The 19,884-nt window shown below is 39.9% G+C and overlaps 2 protein-coding genes across 12 annotated transcripts in view; one reads left to right on the top strand and one right to left on the bottom strand.

Annotated features, from left to right (window-relative positions):
* Nucleotides 1–1,508: 1,508 nt before the first annotated feature.
* Nucleotides 1,509–6,198, bottom strand: NDUFB3 (NADH:ubiquinone oxidoreductase subunit B3). 5 transcript variants are annotated; one of them, XM_030018303.2, is made up of 4 exons: nt 5,951–6,197; nt 5,368–5,442; nt 4,354–4,495; nt 1,509–1,775 (listed from the first exon to the last, which is right to left on the bottom strand). In XM_030018303.2, the coding sequence occupies exons 3-4, from the start codon at nt 4,491–4,493 to the stop codon at nt 1,619–1,621; spliced, it is 297 nt and encodes a 98-aa protein (XP_029874163.1). In that variant the 5' UTR covers nt 4,494–4,495; nt 5,368–5,442; nt 5,951–6,197; the 3' UTR covers nt 1,509–1,618. The 5 variants fall into 5 exon arrangements, with proteins under 5 accessions (XP_029874163.1, XP_040980309.1, XP_029874160.1 ...); XM_041124375.1 differs by having other exon boundaries at nt 5,955–6,124; XM_030018300.2 differs by lacking the exon at nt 5,368–5,442 and having other exon boundaries at nt 5,955–6,198.
* A 72-nt stretch (nt 6,199–6,270) lies between these two features.
* Nucleotides 6,271–19,884, top strand: part of FAM126B (family with sequence similarity 126 member B) — a 60,388-nt gene continuing 46,774 nt past the window's right edge. For 5 of the 7 annotated variants that reach the window (XM_041124353.1, XM_030018269.1, XM_030018262.1 and 2 more), the window contains exons 1-2: nt 6,271–6,346; nt 6,976–7,019. The gene's annotated coding sequence lies outside the window, so the exon portion shown is untranslated. The other 2 variants (XM_030018264.1, XM_030018263.2) reach the window with 2 other exon arrangements.

Raw genomic sequence — 19,884 nt, 5'->3', positions numbered from 1 at the left:
ATGCTAGCTCTGTTAATTGTTTTTCTGAACAACCATCTAAAATTCAGTTATGTTAAGAAGTTTAGTATTGGACCCAGATAGAAAACAAGCAGTGAGTACCAGCCTTTGAAAATGTGTATTCTGGGTGGGAGTGCTTAAGGGACAACATAGAAATATTTTGTGCAACAGACCTGACACAGTAGGCTCTTGATTTGTTTTTCAGGGAATGATGCAACTGGATAGGGATGCTTGAGAAAGAATTGGGCAAGAAAAGTTTAGTAAAACAAATGTTTGCCCTATGAACAGTGCCTTGAGCAACGTCATACAAAGATGACAAACTCTGATGAACAGTACAGCTGCACTCCCACAATAACAGATGTTTATTGGCTCTAAAAATAAAGCTCTGTTATAATCTCTCAGAAAGGTTGTGTGTGAATATATATATTAAAAAAACAATATATATTTTAGCTGTGTTTAGGTAAGACCTTCAAGTTTTTTGTAAACCTGTAATTTGTGACATGATTACTTAAACGGTCCACTATGTAATTGTCTAGTGGCATTTATAGTTTCTCACTTGTTTGTCTAATTTTGCTTTTCCTCTTGTTTGGATTGAAAAATGAGATAGTATACCCTCCTTAGCTTATGTAACTAATGGCATAACAAAATCTACAATAGGATATTCAGCCAATTCTAATTCCTAGTGCTGCAGAGGACATATACTGCCAACAGGCCCTTTTCTACTATAGTCCTCACTTCAGGCATTCTTAAAGCACTCCAGAAGCTGTTAGATAATTTGAAGTAAAAATAGGAAATTTGAAACAAATTATTAAAAGAGACTAGGTTTAAAAATAGATAAATAAATCTCTACTACATTTACGACTTAATACACCAGAACAAAGAAAAAAAGCAATTGTTTTTTCTCTTCTTTTCACATTATGCTGAAGTATATTGGGAGTCATTAGGATAAGGTACAGCTATTACTGAGTGAAACATTCTACTTTGCTTAGTAAATGTGGCAGCAATGTAATTCTTAATTTCTGGGTATTACACAGCAGATTGTTTTGGTGCATAGTGTCTGCCAAATTAATTAACTCTTCAATAGGATTAAGTATTAAGCTTTGGTATTTTCATATACTTTGAGGCAGTTTTGGGTACTTTTTAAAGCTTTATGGTAATAGTTCTTTTTATTTAGAGACATAAGAGTGAGTAACAAATTATACTTTTAAGAAATGACAAGTCATTAGTTACCACTTACTAGCAAATAATCATTATTAAGCCTGTAATTAATACAGTACAATTTTTCTCTTAAAAGCAACACACTTTCTCAGTTTCATTTAATAGAATGTTGGCAGGGCTTGAAAGAGCTGGGCTGGTAATTTCCTCTGTTCTTTAAAGGATGGTACAGCAAAACCAAGAGCATATGTATGTCTTGTTTTTTTTTTTTCCCCAGATTGAAGTCAGATAAATTGCTCTGGCTATGTTTTTTGATCCTTCCACAAAAGTATAAAAAAAAAAATCAAAGAAACATGTTTTGCCTGTGATAGACTTTAATGCACATATTGTAAGTACAGAGTGAGCAGCAGGCTTATGTATGTTTCAGCTTAGTAATTAGGAAGTATTAAGTTGTCATATTTGATCTTCAGTGATGGCCGCCATTCTTCTTTGGAGGAAAGAGTGTATATTCAATGCCAAGAGCTATGACGAAAGCTGCAAATCCCCACTTGAGTCCCCTAGTAAAGACTTCTGTTAAGGTGACAGGTTTTGCAAAGCCACCCATATATCTCCAGGCTTCATTGCTAGAAGAAAAATGAAACCAAAAGAATAAAACAAGATCAGTGGTGGCACTGTGATAAACATTAATAGGAATATCTTTGTTAGGGAAAAAAAGATGAAGGTATTTCAACTAGATTTATATTGAGACTGTAACATTTCTATCATTTAAGTATCATTTAAGTAACAGGAGTTGCCACAAGTAAAGTTCATGATATTAACTCTAAACTTTATGCATGTAATTTGAGATACAAGTAACACCAGCAAACAACATAATTCTAGTAACAGAATCACCTCCTCAAATTTATGTAATTGGTGTCTTCTGTTTTTACTCTGTTTGATACAAAATCAGAACCTACCAGCACTTGCAGGGGATGGAGTAACTACAAAGGCTAGTCACTGTGCTAGACAGTATCTAGCATAGTTAAATCTTAAAAGGGAAGGCTTTTCCAGCCATAGAAAACTCATTCTAGCGTGGAGGCACTTCTTATTTGCCAATACGACACTTAACTGTATTAGGGTCAGAAAAGCCTACTAAAACTGATTTAAAAAAAAAAAAAAGCTGAAAAGATTGTGTTTTGCTAAAAAGCTACAGAATATTCACAAACCTCACAGTTTTGCCTTGCTGTTTTTAACCTACATTGTTATTGAAACATTAGTTACTGCTGTAATTGACTACAAGGATTTCTGTGTAGCACAACTAGTGTAATCTATAGAGATGGAAATAGTTTCTCTTCTAAGGACTCAAAGTCCTTAAGAAAAGGAAAAAAACATGCACAGAAAGAAGCAATAAAATTAGAACCATCATTTCAGGAGAAGACACAAGTTTTTTAAACAAGAGGGTCAAGTACATATGTTCATAGATAATCCCCCTTGTGCAGCTGGTTTCTGTGACTTGAGATGAAAGCACATTGGTATGGAAGAGTATCTTCTAGAAGCTAGTACGGAGTACTAATTGATACTTTCACACAGCTTACTTGGTATTGAATACGTACATTAATATGCATCTGCTACAAAAGTGGAAAGCTGATCTCCTGTTAAAAGGAACTTAATATAGCAAAGAGGGGAGCCCTAGAGAGGGTTACTTTTTCAAGACTTCTAGTGCAAGATATTAATAATGCAATCTTCTTCCAGATTACTGAGGCAAGTAACTTGATACTTTAATTTCTCCTTTGTTAAGGAAGATTGGCACAATACTTGTACTTGTCCTATGGAACTGAAATATGACTTTACATAAAATTTGAAAAGTTCAGGAGGAATCATCTCATGCTTTTAGAGTTTGACTTTGCTCCTTATTTCAACTCCTCACATAATTGGCTCCATCCCCTTCTTTTACCAGAGAAATATTAATTTTTTTTTTATCTAGGAGGAGCAACAAATATTACACAAGCTCTTTTCCAGTTTGCTGTTTTGTAGCACTTTCTCAGCTTGGAAGTGTATGCACTAAAAGTTACATTAATTTACACTAAATTTATGCTATTCAACTGTGTCCATTTTTTAAATGGGAATAAGCCTACTGCTTGCTGAAAACAGTTTTGTCTGAGACAAAGGAAAAAAATAATCTAACACTGCTTGCACTCAGAAATAGAGGCAACATAAATGTGACAGGCCTGGAAAGTTCATTGGTAACTGATAATCCTAAGGACTCGTATCTCAAATGATTTATATCATCATCAAAACTATGTTTTACTCTATGCTTACAGCCTTAAACTGTTTCAAAGGAAGGAAAAAATGTGCTGTCAATCCCAAACCCCTCCAGAGGTTATAGCATGTAACAACTTTTCAACAGATTACCTGTTTGCTCTTACATTTTTCTTGTAGTGGTCTGAAGTAAAGCCTTTTCTATGAAGGCTCCTGGAATAGTTTGCTAATGCAACTTTTCTCTTACAGAAGAACTGACTACACAGCACAAGACATTTAGCATTTTTATTCCCCAAGATTAAAGAGTACTTGAGCAAAGTACTACATAATTAATGATATGGCATAAATATGTTAAGCCCTGTTTTAGCAGCTGCCTAAATGATCCAGAATTGCTCTAGCTAAAAAAGAGGAGGTATTCATTGTAGACTGGGACAACAGAGGTAAAAATCTGATCTTCCATTATGTCATTCACTGCTTAGCAAAATGAAATGCACATTCGACACATTGTCTGCTAGTATATTTCTTCTTTTCAAATAAAGGCCTCCTGTTGTATATGAGGAACACTATTTCTACTCAGAATGTCAATGTAGGTTCCATCAATTTCAGCAAGATCTGAGCACACGATCTCTTTGCTGAGAAGGGACAGGCTTATTCATGTGTGGAAGACCTAATATTACTTAAGTGTTTTGGCGGATGAGGTATTGGTCATTGTGCCTGATCTGTATCATCATGAAACATCAAAAAGTGCAAGGGTGCCTTGCAAAATGTGGAGACTGGTCAAACTGATGCAAAGTGTGACCTCCATGCAAAAAAGTAAATAAAGACTTAACTGAAATTCTGACTAACATAATCTAGATGCATTTTTCACTATTTTTACTAAAGAAAGAATAATCTGCAATGACAAGGTCCAGTTGATGCTACAAGATGACATATCGAGTTTATTTCTGAGGCTTTTGCACTTACCGAGCCCACGGATCTCTAAGACCCCGTTTAGCTAGCCTTTCCTGGACCTTCTCTAGTGGAGTACCCTCTATCTTCCATTGCCTGTAGTCGGGGAGTTCCATTTTGCCATGGCCATGGCTGTGTTCATTTCCATGCCCCATACCTACAAGAAAAGAGAGTATTTTTTTTATTTCACAGAGAGTATCAGCTTATTTTCACACACTTGCAAAGAACAGCACCCTGTACAGGAAAAACAGGGAGATTACAAGAAGTATTCCAAAGCACATAACATTGCACATGAAGCATCTTCTGCATTGTACACGGTACACTGTAGAACGAAGAGCTAAGAGACTTTATGCTGCATTTCTGAAGTTGGTGATTTAGCACAGTAAGGCAAACTGTGCAGACTTAAGCGTTGCTGTGTTGTAAGTCACCACCACCATTACATTCATGGAGCAGCTATGTAAGTCTTCTGTACCAGAAAGTAGTGTCAGAAAAAACCCATTGTTTCCAATGTCTATAAATGCTCTTTAGCAATACCAGGCCCCAGCAACGTGCAGGCTTTCCAGAGTACATCAAAAAGCTCAGAGTTTAGTTTGGAAATTTCTAATTTAGATATGGCAGAGCTACGATCACCAAGCTCTGAAGAAAAACATGAAAAAAACAAAGACTTGGCTCCTCAGCTCCTTTTAAGTTGCCTCCAATTCAGTCAAACATAACTGTGGCAATAAATGGGTACAGGATAGATGAATGCATAAGGAGATACACCTTACTAGTCATTTCACGAGGCTGGGAAATACATGCTTTATGTAGCTAGACCTTGAGAGAACTATGAAAATATTAAGGTTCTCATTAAAAAACAGTGATCAAGGCAGATGGCAAGGTGAAGGTTTTCAATGAGATCATGAAGGACTGGAAGAAAATAACAATGGCTTTTAAGTCTCTAGTTTCACAAAGCACCTGAGACTTCTTTGAGTCAGGATTTCCCATTTTAACACATATCTGGTAGCAAAGAACAGCTTTAATGTCCTTAACTTTTAGGAGAGTTGACTGGGATGCAATGGTGCCAAGAACACGGCTTCGAAGCCTGTAACTCTTGCAGACCCCCAGCTGTGGAAGCAAGCAAAGAGGATTCTCTTGCAGAAGGAAACCTGAAGAAGAGCTCTCATGCTGTCATTACCCGAAAAGCCTCCCCAGTCTATGTCCTTGCCATAAAAACCCAAGACCTCTCTCCCACCGGTATTTACCTTCCTACAAGAAAGGGGTTTATGCGCACATACACGCACACCAGCGCCCACGCGCCGCGGCCAGGGGGCTGCACTGCAGCACCAGCCGTGCGCTCTCCGCCAGCAAAACCGGCAAAAGCAGGGCCGAAAGGCGCCAGCGCCGAGGCCCGCTAGCCCGGGCGGGGCGGGTGTCCGTCTAACGGCGCCCGGAGAAGGGCCACGGCGGCTGCGTGAGGCCGCCCCCGCTCGGGGGCACAACCCGGAGCAGCAGACATCGCCACCGTCCTCTCCCCTCCCAAGCCCCCCCCCCAGGCACTCCCGGGGTGGCAGCGGCGCAGGCGAGCCCCAGAAGGCGCCCACGCCCGCCTCCCGCGCTTCCCGGACCTCGGTACCTGCCCGCTCTCTGACCCTCCTTCAGGACGCAGCCGCCACCCGGAAGCGGAAGTCGGCGGGAGGACCGGCCGCTAACGGAAGCGCAGCCAGCCACGAGGGTTCCGGGCAGCTTCCGTTCCGGTTCCTCCCACTGTCTTGGCGAAGGCAGCAAGGCCGCTGCCCAGCTCTCTGCTGCTCGCAGCACTCCCGTCGCCGTTTAACGAGGCAGGTCCCGCACACGGAGCGGCGCCGCCGACTCTGGCGGAGGAGCTGGGGGTGAGGGTAGGAGGGAGACACGGAGGAGAAAGCGGCCAATCCGTGCGGGGCTTGTTGGGGGCGGGAGTGGCCCAATGGGTGGGTGCGTTGTTGAGCTGCGGGGTTGGCAGTGGCTGGAGGTGGCAGCGGAGGAGAAGAGGGTGAGGGGGTGGCGGCAACGGGAGTCGGTACCGGAGCCGTTGGGTGGTGGTGGTGGCGGTGGCGGCGGTGGTGGCGGTGGTGGCGGCGGCGGTGGTGGCCGGGGCCGGGGCCGGGGCGGCAGCAAGGATCCCCCCCTCCCCTCCTCTCTCTTCGCTGGTTGGCCGTCGCCCGCCGGTCGTTGCCGGGTGCGCGAGCAGGGACGGAAGCCCGCAGGGCCTGCGCGTGCGGGGGCGCGAGCCGCTGCTTCCCTCCTCCCCTCCCCTCCCGCACCCCGGCGAGCAGCGGTGGCGACGGCGCCGCACTCGGCCTCCCCCTCCCCTCCCCCTCCCCGCAGGCGGCGGCTCCCCAGGCACCGCAGAGGGGCGGGCGGCGGGGGAGCATCCCCGCGCCCAGCGGTTATGTAAGCCCCGGGCCCGCGCGCGCCCCCGGCCCTGACCGCGGAGAGCGGCGGAGCGGCGGCGGGGCCCGGGGCAGTGCCCCCTCGCTGCCTGCCCTCGGGGTTCGCCTCCTCAGGGGAAGAAGTCGTGGGGGGAAATCGGAGGTGCTCGCGCGCTGGGCGGGCAGCAGGAGCAGACTTTTGGTTTGCGGTGGATGTGTCTTGAAAGAGCATCGCTGTTTGTTTCCGTAGGAGAAGTGGGCCGGTGTCCTGAAATCGTGGAACTGCGCTGAGAGGTAAGTGAAAGTTAAGAATTCTCTTGACAGCTGCTTCTTGAGTGAGAGGGTTGCTTGGTTCTGCTGAGTACCCGTCTCTGGGGAGCTGGGCGTTTTGCGTGCCGTGGCTATGTAATTGTGAAGTGTTAATTGTGTTAGTCTCTGAATAATTAAATTATTTTTCATGTTTCTCAAGGTTGAGTACGTAGTCCCCTTCATCTGAAAAGAAGCTGGTAGAAGTTAACTACTCAGTCGGTGACTTATAAGGGCTTAAATCATTCCTGAATTGTAGATGATACAATAGTGCTGTTTCTTTACAGCAGAGTACAAACTCTGTTATATTAATTTCTGCTGCTCTTACAAGAGTGAGAACAAACACTGGTTTATAGCATGATGCTGGCAGAATTTTAGTGCCTTTTTTTTTTTTTTTAAATATCCTGATGTAAAGCTGATTCTGGGTTTCAGGTTTTTTTTTATAAGGGATACTGGGAGCGCATGAGAAGAGTTCCAGAAGGAATGCCATTATCATGTTATTAACAGTGAAAGTGTTCTAAATAGAGTGCCATCTGTTTAATGCAGACTGCCTCTGTCTGGTTTCACTGTTGAGTGTTTTTCACTGTGAGAGAAAGTCTGCAAGACTCAGAGCAGTCTCTTCTCTGCAGATGCAGTGTCAGGGTGAGAGAAGACACATTTGTTTTTCTGTAATGTGTGTGGGGTGGAATTGCAGGATGGCTCTTTATTTGTGAGGTGCCTAAATCTGTGTCTTATAGAGAATGAAGTTCCGTCAGATACCTGCAAAGTATTTCTTGTTTCTTATTGTGGCTGAAAGTTAATAGGTATGTGTTCAAAGTCTAGCGTTGTTGAGGAATGTTGATATTTTCCTCAAAAAAAAATTTTCAGTGACCCATAGTCGTGTTAGATACCAGACACCTTGATTTTATTTTTTGAAGGAAAAATACAAAGTTCTGGTTTTATTTATGGTTTTTTTTGTTTATTTTGTTTTGTTTTCTTCATAGTGCATGGAAGCATTACTTGATTATTTATGTATGAAGCCATACTTTACTGGTATTGCTGAGTCTGTCAACAGGAATGTTCAGTTCTGATCATAGAATATTGGCTTTGTGTGATATATTCCGGTCAAACAGAATTGTAACAGAGGAGTGCACTCGGCAAGATTTGTCTTCAAATACACTATCGCTTTCAAGGTTTAACAAGGTTTTGGGTAGCTGTTTCCCCCCACCCAAGTACATAAAAACTCTTGATAGGAAAAACTGTGTGTAGTTGATAGATTTGCTCTACGATGAGATTGCTTAATGTTTTGCTTCCTAAATTTCCTTTTCTTTCAGCATGGACCATACTCTTACTTTTAAAAATAAGACTGCAGGTATGAGGGATGTGATGTTTTGGGAAAATAGAAAGCTTTTTGAAGCTGTATCTTCACCAAATAAATGAATCTGCATAATTGCAAGGGGGCTTACAGTCTTGCTACAACCTGTTTTTGAGAAGGAAACTTCACCATAATTACAGTGTCAGCCTGAAGAAATTAATAGTATGCACACAGAACTAACATAAAGAAATTTCCATCTTGTGTAAAAAAAACGCTGGATGTCCTTCAGGAAGGGAAGGTCATTGGAACTCCATGTACAAATAACCAGTACTTTTTGTGGTTTATTCAGTTGCTTCTTTTTGTACTATTCATGGTGGTGATAATTACTGAAAAGATTAAGTGTTCTAGAATACAGTTATGTTAGCTTGTATCCAGCCATGCTAGTTATGATTTGCTGGGATTCCTGCTTATGTTACTAGGTTAGAGGAAGGTGGCAGGGTTTTCTTGAACAGCTTTCAAAAGCCCATGTTTCCAGAAATTTGTGTTGATGTGTGTTCTGGATTAACAGATTTTGAGATACATTATGGGTACTGCTCTTCTCTGCCTGTACATATGATATTCACTCTAGTACTGAACTGTGTTTAGTGGTATGCTCTTCATGATTGTTTTCTGGAATAGAGAGCTGTGTGACTGACAGTGACTTGAAGTATTTTCAGTTTTGAGATGACAAAAAAGGGTTGTGGGGTTGTCTTGGTTGGTTGGGGTTTTTTTGGCTCAATATCTTAATACACGTTTGAACTACTTAAATACTGTATCTTTGTTTTTTTTCCTGAAATTGCATGTTGCTTTCTCCAGCTTTGTATTAGTAGTTGTTTGTAAGTCATTGGAAGCCTTTTGTCATTTGAATAAAGTGGTCAATCCTGCTTTAATTACAATAATGATGGAAAAGATCTTTCTTTAGTCCACCTTGATTTCTTTGGATGCTTTTAAAAAAAGGCTATGAAAGGTGGGGAAGCAAATTATCATTTTAGGCAGCATTAGAGAGCTAATTATTTTATGGATAGTATCACAATCTCAAACTATTATTTCACCTCTCTTTTGGAGAAGTGAAGTGCTGGAGCAATAGTCTTAGTTTCTTCCTGCTTTTTTTTTTTTTTGTGTGTGTCAACCCAAAGACTGTTCTTCACAGGAACGGCCATACTGGGCTAATCTGATATTCTGTCTTGAAGCGTAAAGCTCTGGGATCCTGGTACGTGACAAGACCATTGTTTCAAGTCCTGCTTGTCTCCCACAGCTAAGCAGTATTTGGCAGCAGATGCTTTATTCTTACACTCTTTTCTAGGCAAGCATGTAGGGTTACTCCTTAGGTCAGCTCTCCCAGTCTTCAGTGGGGATGATGTTTTGTATGGATTTTTATTCCATGGATATACTTAATTTTTAAAAACTTTTGGGCCTATGTATGGTTTTTGCATTTACCATGTTTTCTGGCAGTAAGCACCATATGCTTTGGATTTGTGCTGAAAACAGTGTTGATAATGCCGAGATGTTTTAGTTACTGCTGAGCAGTGCTTACACAGAGTCAAAGACTTTTCTGCTTCTCACCCCACCCCACCAGCGAGTAGGCTGGGGGTGCGCAAGAAGCTGGGAGGAGACACAGCTGGGACAGCTGACCCCAACTGACCAAAGGGATATTCTATACTGTATGATGCTATGCCCAGTATATGAAGCTGGGGGAAGAAGGTGGAAGGGGGGGACATTTGCAGTGATGGTGTTTGTCTTCCCAAGAAACCGTTAGGCATGATGGAGCCCTGCTTTCCTGGAGATGGCTGAACACCTGCCTGCCCATGGGAAGTAGTGAATGAATTCCTTGTTTTGCTTTGCTTGCGTGTGCAGCTTTTGCTTTACCTGTTAAGCTGTCTTTATCTCAGCCCACGAGTTTTCTCACTTTTACCCTTCTGATTCTCTCCCCCATCCCGCTGTGAGGGAGATGAATGAGTGGCTGTGTGGTGCTTAGTTGCTGGCTGGGGTTAAACCACGACATGTTCACTCAAACACTTGTCTGGGCAGGAAAATAATTTTGGATTCCATTAATTTTCTTTATGCTTGTTCTCTTATGTTAAGGTATGAACTAGTATCAGAAAGTGAACCTGGAGGCTTCCCCAGCTGACTCCTGGTGAAGGACATCTGTGCCATAGGAATGATCATTTAAGAAGTCCTGTGACTCTTTTCAGGGGAAATTGATCTGAGCAGAGGCAGTCATCAATAGTATGGTTTGACTTGCTACTTCAGTCAGTTATTTTCATTTACAAATAGAATAGTTGTGAGAAGTAATTCTTGACTGACTTAATGCTGTTTTCCACAGTGTTTCCTTTGCAGTTATTTGCTTGTAGTAGATAAAATTTCTTGCAGAGTTGTGTTCAAGGAAACATTAACTTCTGAGTTGTGTAAATTGTTTAGACATTTCGTGTTGGCTGTAAAGGTAACTATAAAATCGAGATGATAGCTTTTAGAAAGATTTGCAGGTGTCAGGTATTATCCAAATGATCTGTTGTTTTCTGTTGAACCTTTCTTTTGTGTTCTTCTTTGGCAGAAGCAGAGATTTTTAAAAAATGGAATTGCAGGATGGTTGAGGTTGTAAGGGACCTCTGGTGATCACGTAGTTCAGCGCCTTTGCTCAAAGCAGGGCCATTGTACAGCTGGATTTTTAACATCTCCAAAGACAGAGACTCTGTGACCCCTCTGGGTAACTTGTTCCAGTTTTTAAACACCTTCATGCTAAAGAAGTTTTTTCTTATGTTTAAGTGGATTTTCTTATATTTCAATCCAGATAGATGCAAAATTTTTTTGAGAGTAAGAATGTATTCTGAGTTTATGCTTGTATAACTAACTGTAGATAAAATAGCAAGCTGGTTGAATTTTTCTCTCTGCACCTTTGCTTGGATAATTCATGCTTCTAATAACAAGACAAATAATGTAAATTTTTTTTTTTTTTTTTTTAACTTCACTCACAGAGCAGATTTATGGAGTGACTCAGTTGGTCTCCTTTTTCTTGTATAGAGTTCTGACTTCGGCTTCTAACCTTGAAATAAAAGGTCAAGAGGTAGAGGAGCACTTCTGATGAAGTAAAATATAGTTATCTAGTAAAACTCTACTGCAAAACAAGATTCTCTATTGCCAGCAATACCATAGAGAAGAGAACATATAAACCTTGATCGGGGTCTGGGTAAAATAATATACAGTTTGCAAACTGTTCTAACGCATGCTGCAGGTAATCAATAATAGTAAAAGCTTTGTATTGTAAGGAAAATTGCTGTGTGGCCATTAGTCATTCTTCTGTTAGTGTTACATTTTTCTGTCAAATATAATGAATTCGGGCACAGGCTTTTTTATATTCTGCTTTCCTTAGCGCGAAAGAGGGTAGAAGTGGTGTGCTACAGATGTTTATTGTGTGATGTTTATGTTCATTTACAGTGTTTTAAGAATAATAAATAATGTGGTCATGGAACATATTTGTCTAACAAACCACGTAGCTACTTTTAAGCTAATCTGCATCTTTTAATTTAAGGCCACTGTAGAGTAATTTAGATCTTGTGTACCTTGATGAAGGATTAGGCTGAACTCCACAGCAGCGTTACTCCATCACTATGAGATATCCTTTTCCTCCCAAATCCTGTGTTTCTCATACTATGGATTCTATTTGAAAATGTTCGTGGGAATAAAAATCACTCATGGCTATCTACTTCAATAGATATTTTATTAGTAATCACAATTCAGATGATTTGTAAAAGACAGAACTATCATTGGCAAGTCACCTTTTTGGTCTTCCCTTGATTGTTTTCTGTTCTTCTGCAGGCAGTCCAGCTTGCCCCTGCTTCCCACTGCATATGTCAGATCTGCCACCTTGACCTTCTGGTGTGATTCTGTAGAACAATATGGATTTTATGGTTCAAATTTATTAACTTCCCTTTGTGTGAGAATAGAGAGCGAGACACATTTGGAAGGAGATCCTTCTAGGATAGGGTAGTGAAATAAAATGTCAGGTGAATAACTATTGCAAAGTAGTAAACTATTTATTTATTTATTTTTCTCTCAGTACTGAATATCATTATTTGGACAATGCGAAGTTCCCTGGCTGCATAATACTGTTCAGGACAGGACCTGATGGAGATGGTTGGAGCAGTTCAAACCTGTTAAAACACTCTTCCAGGAATTCCTTCTTTCTGCATATTCCGTGGTTTTTTTTCTACAAGACAGAGTAGTTAATGACATCTCATTTTATATTGTGTAAGTTATACAGGTGTTGGACTAACAGTGAATTTTGTAGTCCAGAATGCTAAGTCTGTGTTCTTGTGTGTAATCTCCATAATTTAGCTAATCTTACTACGTTTTTATTTTACTTACTGTGACTCTTCAGCAAACTGAATTGGTTAGGTCTTCTGTATTGGTGTCTGCATTATGTATGGTTCATGAGTTCTTTAAATAGTTATACATTACTGTTCCTCTGAATTACATTTAAGCAAAATGTATGACATGGACATTTGTGCAGGCTGAGTGACTGTAGTTTGCTGATTCACACAGGGCAATGTTGATACTTCTGGGTTTTTTTTTTTTCTATTTCCATTCCCTATGTTTAGTAGTTTATGAACTTTAAAATGTAATTGTATTTAGGGTCTTCCTCCCGTCTTCTGCCCTGCCTTGACCAATTCTTGGGCTGAGGGAGTTATTCTACATCTTTCTTGAAAGACAGTGAGAAAGTTTAAAAGAATGATCTTATTTTTCAGGGCCATTCAGCTGAGAAGATATTGGGTTGAAAGATAATGAGGTGAAATATGTGTAAAATTTGCTTGGTTTTTTTTTCCTTCCTGGCTTCATTAATTTCCTTTTTATTCAAATAGCTTGGTTATTTCTGAAAGTTCTGGTGTCTGTTTCTTCTTTCCATCTCCTCACCTTGTTTTCTGTTTTGTCCTTTCTGTCTCCTTTAGATTTGAGAATATCTTGAGCTTTAGGAGAGGCTGGAGAGCAGCCCCTCTGCATGCCTGCCTCTGTTCTGATTAGGAATAGAGCCACAAGGTAGAAGACTTGATTTAGAAAAAATTCTGAAGCAGCTCATAGTAGGTATTCAAGCAACTTTCCTAAATAACCTAAGCACAAGATTTTGGAGACATGTCAGCATAAGTGTAGCAGATTTTGTTTTAGAAATAGCTTAAGTTAGCTTGTCTCTGTAAATTTAAATATGATACTTCCTGCATGTGAAAACAAAGTAGCTAAAAATTACTATTTTTTTGGATTTTTTAAACATGAACTTTGTGAAGATCTGATATCTTATGACCAGTGTGCCCCATGTGTAACCTACCCTGGTAATTCCACCATCTGCTTTGGACAGTGTGGCAGCAACATCATGATGGCTGAACATAGGATGGTCAATAACCTTTTAGCTGAGACATGTTTCAGAAAGTAGGAGGCTTTTATGTAAACTTAGTTATGGAGGGGGGTGGAGTGAGCAATTTATCCAGTATGCTAGTGCATGCCACTGGAGTAGGGCAAAGAAGAAAAATCTAAATGTTCAACTTTTGAGTTTTGATATCTCTTCATTACTCCAGGTTAGGGGTATACTTTTTTGAAAAAATATTTGATGCTTCTGCATATGACTGTTGTCCCTTGTGCTGTATGGTTGGAAACATGGTTGTTGTACTGGTCTCTAGTATCTGCACGTAGCTTAGTGAAAGATATCAGATCACTTGATAAGTGTAGGTACCTGCTATCCAAATTTTGCAGATGAAAATTCTTCACGCTTCTGGCACAGTTGAGGTCAATGCTAAGATTTATATCTACTTCTGCAGAATTAAGGTTAGAGTGTGAATTTCCGGGCTTCTATTGTAACCATGTTGCTTTGCTAAACTACTTAGAACTGAACTTCAGTAGACAAAACTAACATGTGTGTTTGTCGTTAGAACCCAGTCTTGATAGTACCAGTCTTTCTTTGTGGAACAGTGATAGTATAAGAGTAAGAAGGGGTGTTAATATCTTTTCAAACTCTTAATATTTTAATAACAGCAGTGGGATAGACAGATGATTGGTTAAAGTCCATTTACTGTAGTGAAATTGCACAAGAAGTGATTGAGAAGTTTGTTAAGTAATAATAATGTGCCCTTTCACATAGAAATGTAAGGCATGCTGATGAAGGATTTGTCCTAGCAAAAGGTCATATTTCTCTGTGTGTAACAGTGAAGAACTTTCCATTGCACTTTTTTTTTTTTTCTCTCAGATGTTCACTTGAGCCGGAACAGCATAGAGATGTGAACTAAATATGGACACAGAGGAGAGCGAGGGGAGGTTAGATGTGAAAGGAAAAATGACTAGTTCCTTACGTGCATGTGGATTTTTTTTTTAAGCTGCTTGTTTCTTGTTCTTAGCATAGAACAGGCCTTAGACAAAATTGCTGAGCTTCCAAACCTGCTTCTAGATTGTTAATTGTGTGTCCATTCTATTTGATAATTATGTAACTGACAAACCATGATGCCTGATGGTCTGTCTTCAGTGTTGTACCTGTGCAATAGTTTCAAATAGTAACATCCTTAAGTTTCTGGAAGTTATTAAACCAGATTTGTGGTAATTTCTTGGGAAGATCGCCGAATGAGGTGCTGGTTTTGTCAGACTTCATGTGAGCCATTCTAATAGCTTAATTCATGTTAATGACCTGCAGCAGATTGCAGCGCAAATCTTGCCATGTCAGAGTAGGAAGAGCTTCATGAAAATCTCTTCAAACAGTTAAATGTTACCTATGGAAATAAAAATAGAGATGGGAATCCTAGGCTGGAGGCTAAGTTGAATGAAAGCAGAAAAGAAATACCTAAAATACTGAACTAATTTAAGCTGTAACATTCATAAGTTGTATTTCTGTGCTGTTTATTTTCATAGACGTTGTGACAGCAACCCTTCCTTTAAATCATAACTGTCACATGCATTTCATGATTCTGCAGTGAACAGGTTGGCTAGTAGCAGGCTACTACCTTTTCTGTTTGCTTAAATCTGTGCACCTGCCAAGGCTTGTTTCATGTGCTGTGACTCTTCAACTTTGACTTCCCCCCAGGTTACTGTAAACACCAGGTGAGTTTGAGAAGCCTCTGTTTATCTGTGGAATAAGTGAACTTCCTAGCTTTCTTTTTGTTTGTTTGGGGGAGGAGGAGAGAACAAGATTTTCTTTCTCCTAACCATAATCAGCATTAGAACTTGAGACAGCAAATAAAGATTTTAAAATAATTTGCCCTGAATATTTTCCCAGTCTGTCCAGCTGATTGCTGGAATGTGAACAGTTTAGGCACGGCTTGTTGTCTGTGAATCTTCAAAGGACCAATTGCAGAAATTACTGAGATGCCCTTTTGCTTGTGCAGGTGTTGAGTGGACTTGGAATATGCATTGTAGTCCTTTAAGATGTATAGTAGTTCTAGTGACAATAACTGCTACCATCACAGAAAGTGTACCTTTTCCGCATCAATGGTGAAACTACGTATGCAGTCATTCTTTGTACATACAGAAATGAAACTTTGTTGGATTGTTACAGTCACTTCAGCCATAGAAAAATGTTTTTGAGGTATCTGGGTGTTTAAATCATTCAAATGGCAGCTGTGTTACACACACATATATTGTGTTCCAGGAATCACTGCACTAAACTCTTTGAGAGAGTGCATGCTTTGCTTTTTTTCTCTGTATAGGTTAAGTCCTTTCAGTTAGCTACAGGTCTACTATGGTTTTTAGCAGTTAACTTTTACAGTTTACATGGCAAAACTGAAACTACTGTGCTAATTTCCCTTTTTAATTGAAATTAAAATGTTAGCATTTTATGTCTAGTTTTTAACTTGCCAGGTTAGCCCAAACTTAAACTCTGGAAATTTTAGGAAAATGGTTGGAGATGCTCTAATAAACTCCGTAATAATGTGTATACATTAACTTTGTAATTTTACCCTTTTTTTCCTAGCTACTTCAATATTTCAAATTGAGTAAAACTCATGATGCTAAGGCAGAAAAATAAATGTGCAACACTGGGATTTCACATTTGTTGTGCACAAAGTCCTAATTGGGTTAAGGTCTGCAGATGGATTCCAGACTGAGTTAGGGATCAGTGGCCAATACTAATTGGCATTGATGCTGCTGAAATTGTGTAATCAAGTATTGCACTGATTGTCACAGGCTGTTTTGTGGCCCCCCCGCCCTTTACTTTATTTGGCAACATATAATTACCAAATGTTCAAAGGTTGTTTTTTATTTCCTCTGTGCCCTTTTTCTTGAACTTGAAGGTATACGTCTGTGCTAAAGACAGAACATTGGGCTATATGTGAGAAAAGTAGAGGGAAGTTCAAGGAAACTTAAGTAAAGAGGAGGGTGCCTCTAGATGTTAATTCCATCTACGAAATTAAGATTTGATGTATGCTGCAGAAAGCTTTAAAATGATCTGTTGGTCAGTGGGGGTGCTATGCCCCCCGCCCCAGCTGCTAGGAAAGAGCTTTTTCAGCACTGCTGCTTGTCATTTTACTGAAATGTTTTGTAGGAACTTTACCACATTTGGCTGGTGTGTGTGGGTGTGATGGTTGACTGCTCTTCTCTACTGATGATACTCTCATGATTGTAACATACCAGAGACTGTATTTGATAGTTTGTTTTGATAATAAATTTTTGGTCTTGTGAGAGAGAAGAGGGCATAAATCTTAAATGGACATTATTGTGCTAATTAGAAAACCTTAATCACCATTGAAAGAGTTTTCAGCTTTATCAAGTTTTGAGGTATTTCAAATTCATATTCCACTTGGTAGCTTTTGATAGACGAAGTATCTTTCCTGCATGTATGGGCTTTATGCAAAATTCCAGTAAAAGTTATTTTATTGCTATTTCTATGAACTATCGGGACATTCTGCTTTAACGTATGTTGACTTTGAATAGATTGTGATGATTGTCTCTGTGAATGCAGACTTTATAGCATTCTGAAATGTGTAATGTTGCTATTAAGTAAATTCTGTAGGTTTATGCACATACATCACATCTATGGAAAATAAAAAGGGTTTTGTTAGCATTTACTTTTTTATTGCAGGAGAATGTCTGAAGTTACAGTCTTATTTCTTGGTTTTAATTATTCAAGTGAAACAGGTAGAACTGATGAGGAAATAAAATTGTTAGAATATGGTTACAAAAGTCTTTTCAATGTGCCAAGTGGATAGCTGGCAGATAAGGCAAAAAGCATGAGAATTTCCCCCCAAGTATGAAACTCCTGCTGCTCACTGGTAAGAAATAATTATTGTACAATCATCTTAACTTGCAAATCTGCACATAATTGCAAGTACCAGGGTGTTAGGTCTGGATTTGTATTTTGTTCAGAACAGTTTTCTCATGTACTGAAGTAGTCACATGTAGACTGTGTGGGTTGTTTTTGGTTTGTTGTGTTTTTTTTGTTGTAGTGGTTTTGTGTGTTTTTGTGTGTAGTTTTTTGTTGTTTTTTTTTTTCCTTTTGGCTTTATACCTCATCAACCCTACTTTTTGAGAAGTTACTCAATGCTCTCTCTGCAGGTCCTCTGTCTGCATTCCAATAACCTCAGTATTTCTAAACCTTCTGTCTAAGTTGCCCTTAAAGACTGCATGTGTTCTGTGAAGCATGCTGTATGAAGGATGTTAGATGAGTACATTCCTTGCACCAAAAACGTATAATCTAATAATTTCGGGTAGCTGGTGCTTGAACTTCAGTAAATGCTGCTGATTCCTATCAGCACAATTGCATAGAGAAACAGAAGAGTGACACTCTTAACAGGCTGTTTAATTAAACTTGGGCTTTGATTAAAATTTTTTGATCATGTGTTTGAAGAGAATGAACTGAATTTGCTGTATTGCCAATATAATTAGTAAAAAAAGTATAAGATCATAAAGGTTACCTAGATGGGCAGTGTGACTTACCTATAAAAGAATAAGGAAACTATTTATGTTTAGAATAGTTCATGTGGATGTATTTCTATTTCAAGTAGATGTAATATATAGAATTTGCTGAAGAAGATTAATGTTGCAAAAAGCAGTAGTATAACTCTTTGACATGTTTGCATATAAGGCCATCTCTGGTCTTTTTCCAAAGGTAAATTTACTCAAGAGACTTGAGGAAAGGAATAACACTGTTCTACCAACTGCTTTTGAAGTTTGTTTTTAGCAGGAAAAATATTTAGTATTACAAACAAAACCCCAGAGTTTCTCTGTGTATGGGTAAGGTTATGTAAAAATGGCTGGAGTTTAGAACACGAAGTCCTTGGTGAGAATTTCTGCTGTTGATTTTTTGAGTGCAAGAAAGTATGTTTGAAAACCTAGAACATTGTAAAATTGACCATGTATAAATAAATTCCATTCCTCCCTCCGCACCAAACAAACTGGAGGAAGGGTACCGATGAAGCTAGCTGCCTGGATTTTCAATGCTGCCTGTTAAATCTGTAATTTTCATAATCTTGAAAGACTGCTGCTTTCTGAATGTACATTCAGGCAGTATTTGACAAAAAAAAACCTTTTAATTTTGTTCAGGCTATTAATGTGACGGAAAAGGACTTAACTGCAAGGTTCAAGCAAACGACTTGAACTTCACTCGCAGGCTTAACATGCCACTATCGCAGGTTTTACAGATACAATGGAGAATGCACTATTGCAATTTTTTAAGGCAAGAGTAGTACATTATTACAACCACAAGCGATTCACAGACAACCACAAACGCATTTACAAACTTAAAGCATAAACAATACTCACTCACCCCTCCAGGTAAGGGCTCTCAATCCCAGGGAAGTTACCTTGACCAGCGTCCTGACCAAGGGGGGGGGGGAAGGGTTTCCTTCGCAAGCCAACTGCATGGTTAGAGAAGTGAGTCCACCCATTTCCAACCTGAATCTTTGAGTTTTTATCCCCTGACTTGTGGAATGGTGTATATGACTATGTCTGAGTGGATTATGATACATGCCTAAATGGATTATGTATATCTGAGTGGAGTTTCCCCTTATCTTTCCTTTGTTGGTCTGTGATTGTTTGAATACACAAGGTTGTCATTTGAAACTGAAGCTGAAACCCTCCAGGTTTTGGGTTTTGGTTTTTTTTTTTACCTTGCTCCCTCAGCAACTGAATAGTGGTTGGACTGAGACTCAGGGCATACTATTTGTTAAGGGATTTCAAGGCTCAGTTCAGGTTTTGGTTCTTTGAATGATGCAGCCACTGCCCTGTTTAGTTTAGGGTTTTTCAGGCAACCCAGGGCTAAGCTGTCTACACAGCTCCCCGTGAGTCGTCTCTGCAGAGAGACAGGGCCTCAAGGCAACCCAAGGCTGGGTCACTTTTGTAACCCCCCATGAGTCACCTGTGTGCGCTAGACGTGGTGAAACTCGTTTGTGAACTATGAGCCGGACAATCCACACAGCTATGAGTAGAAAACATGCACGAAAATAGTAGTATTTAATATCTCGCTCTGGTTTCTGCAGTGTCAGCAGGGGTAGTAATAGGGCTGTGCATTTCTGTTAAAGTCATCAGGGCTATACCTGTGGAAGGCTCTGTGCTTTTTTT

Source organism: Aquila chrysaetos, chromosome 6, assembly GCF_900496995.4.
Source record: "Aquila chrysaetos chrysaetos chromosome 6, bAquChr1.4, whole genome shotgun sequence".
Lineage (NCBI taxonomy): Eukaryota > Metazoa > Chordata > Aves > Accipitriformes > Accipitridae > Aquila > Aquila chrysaetos.
Note: the sequence above shows the minus strand (reverse complement) of the source record. Positions and strands in the feature narration are given on the sequence as shown.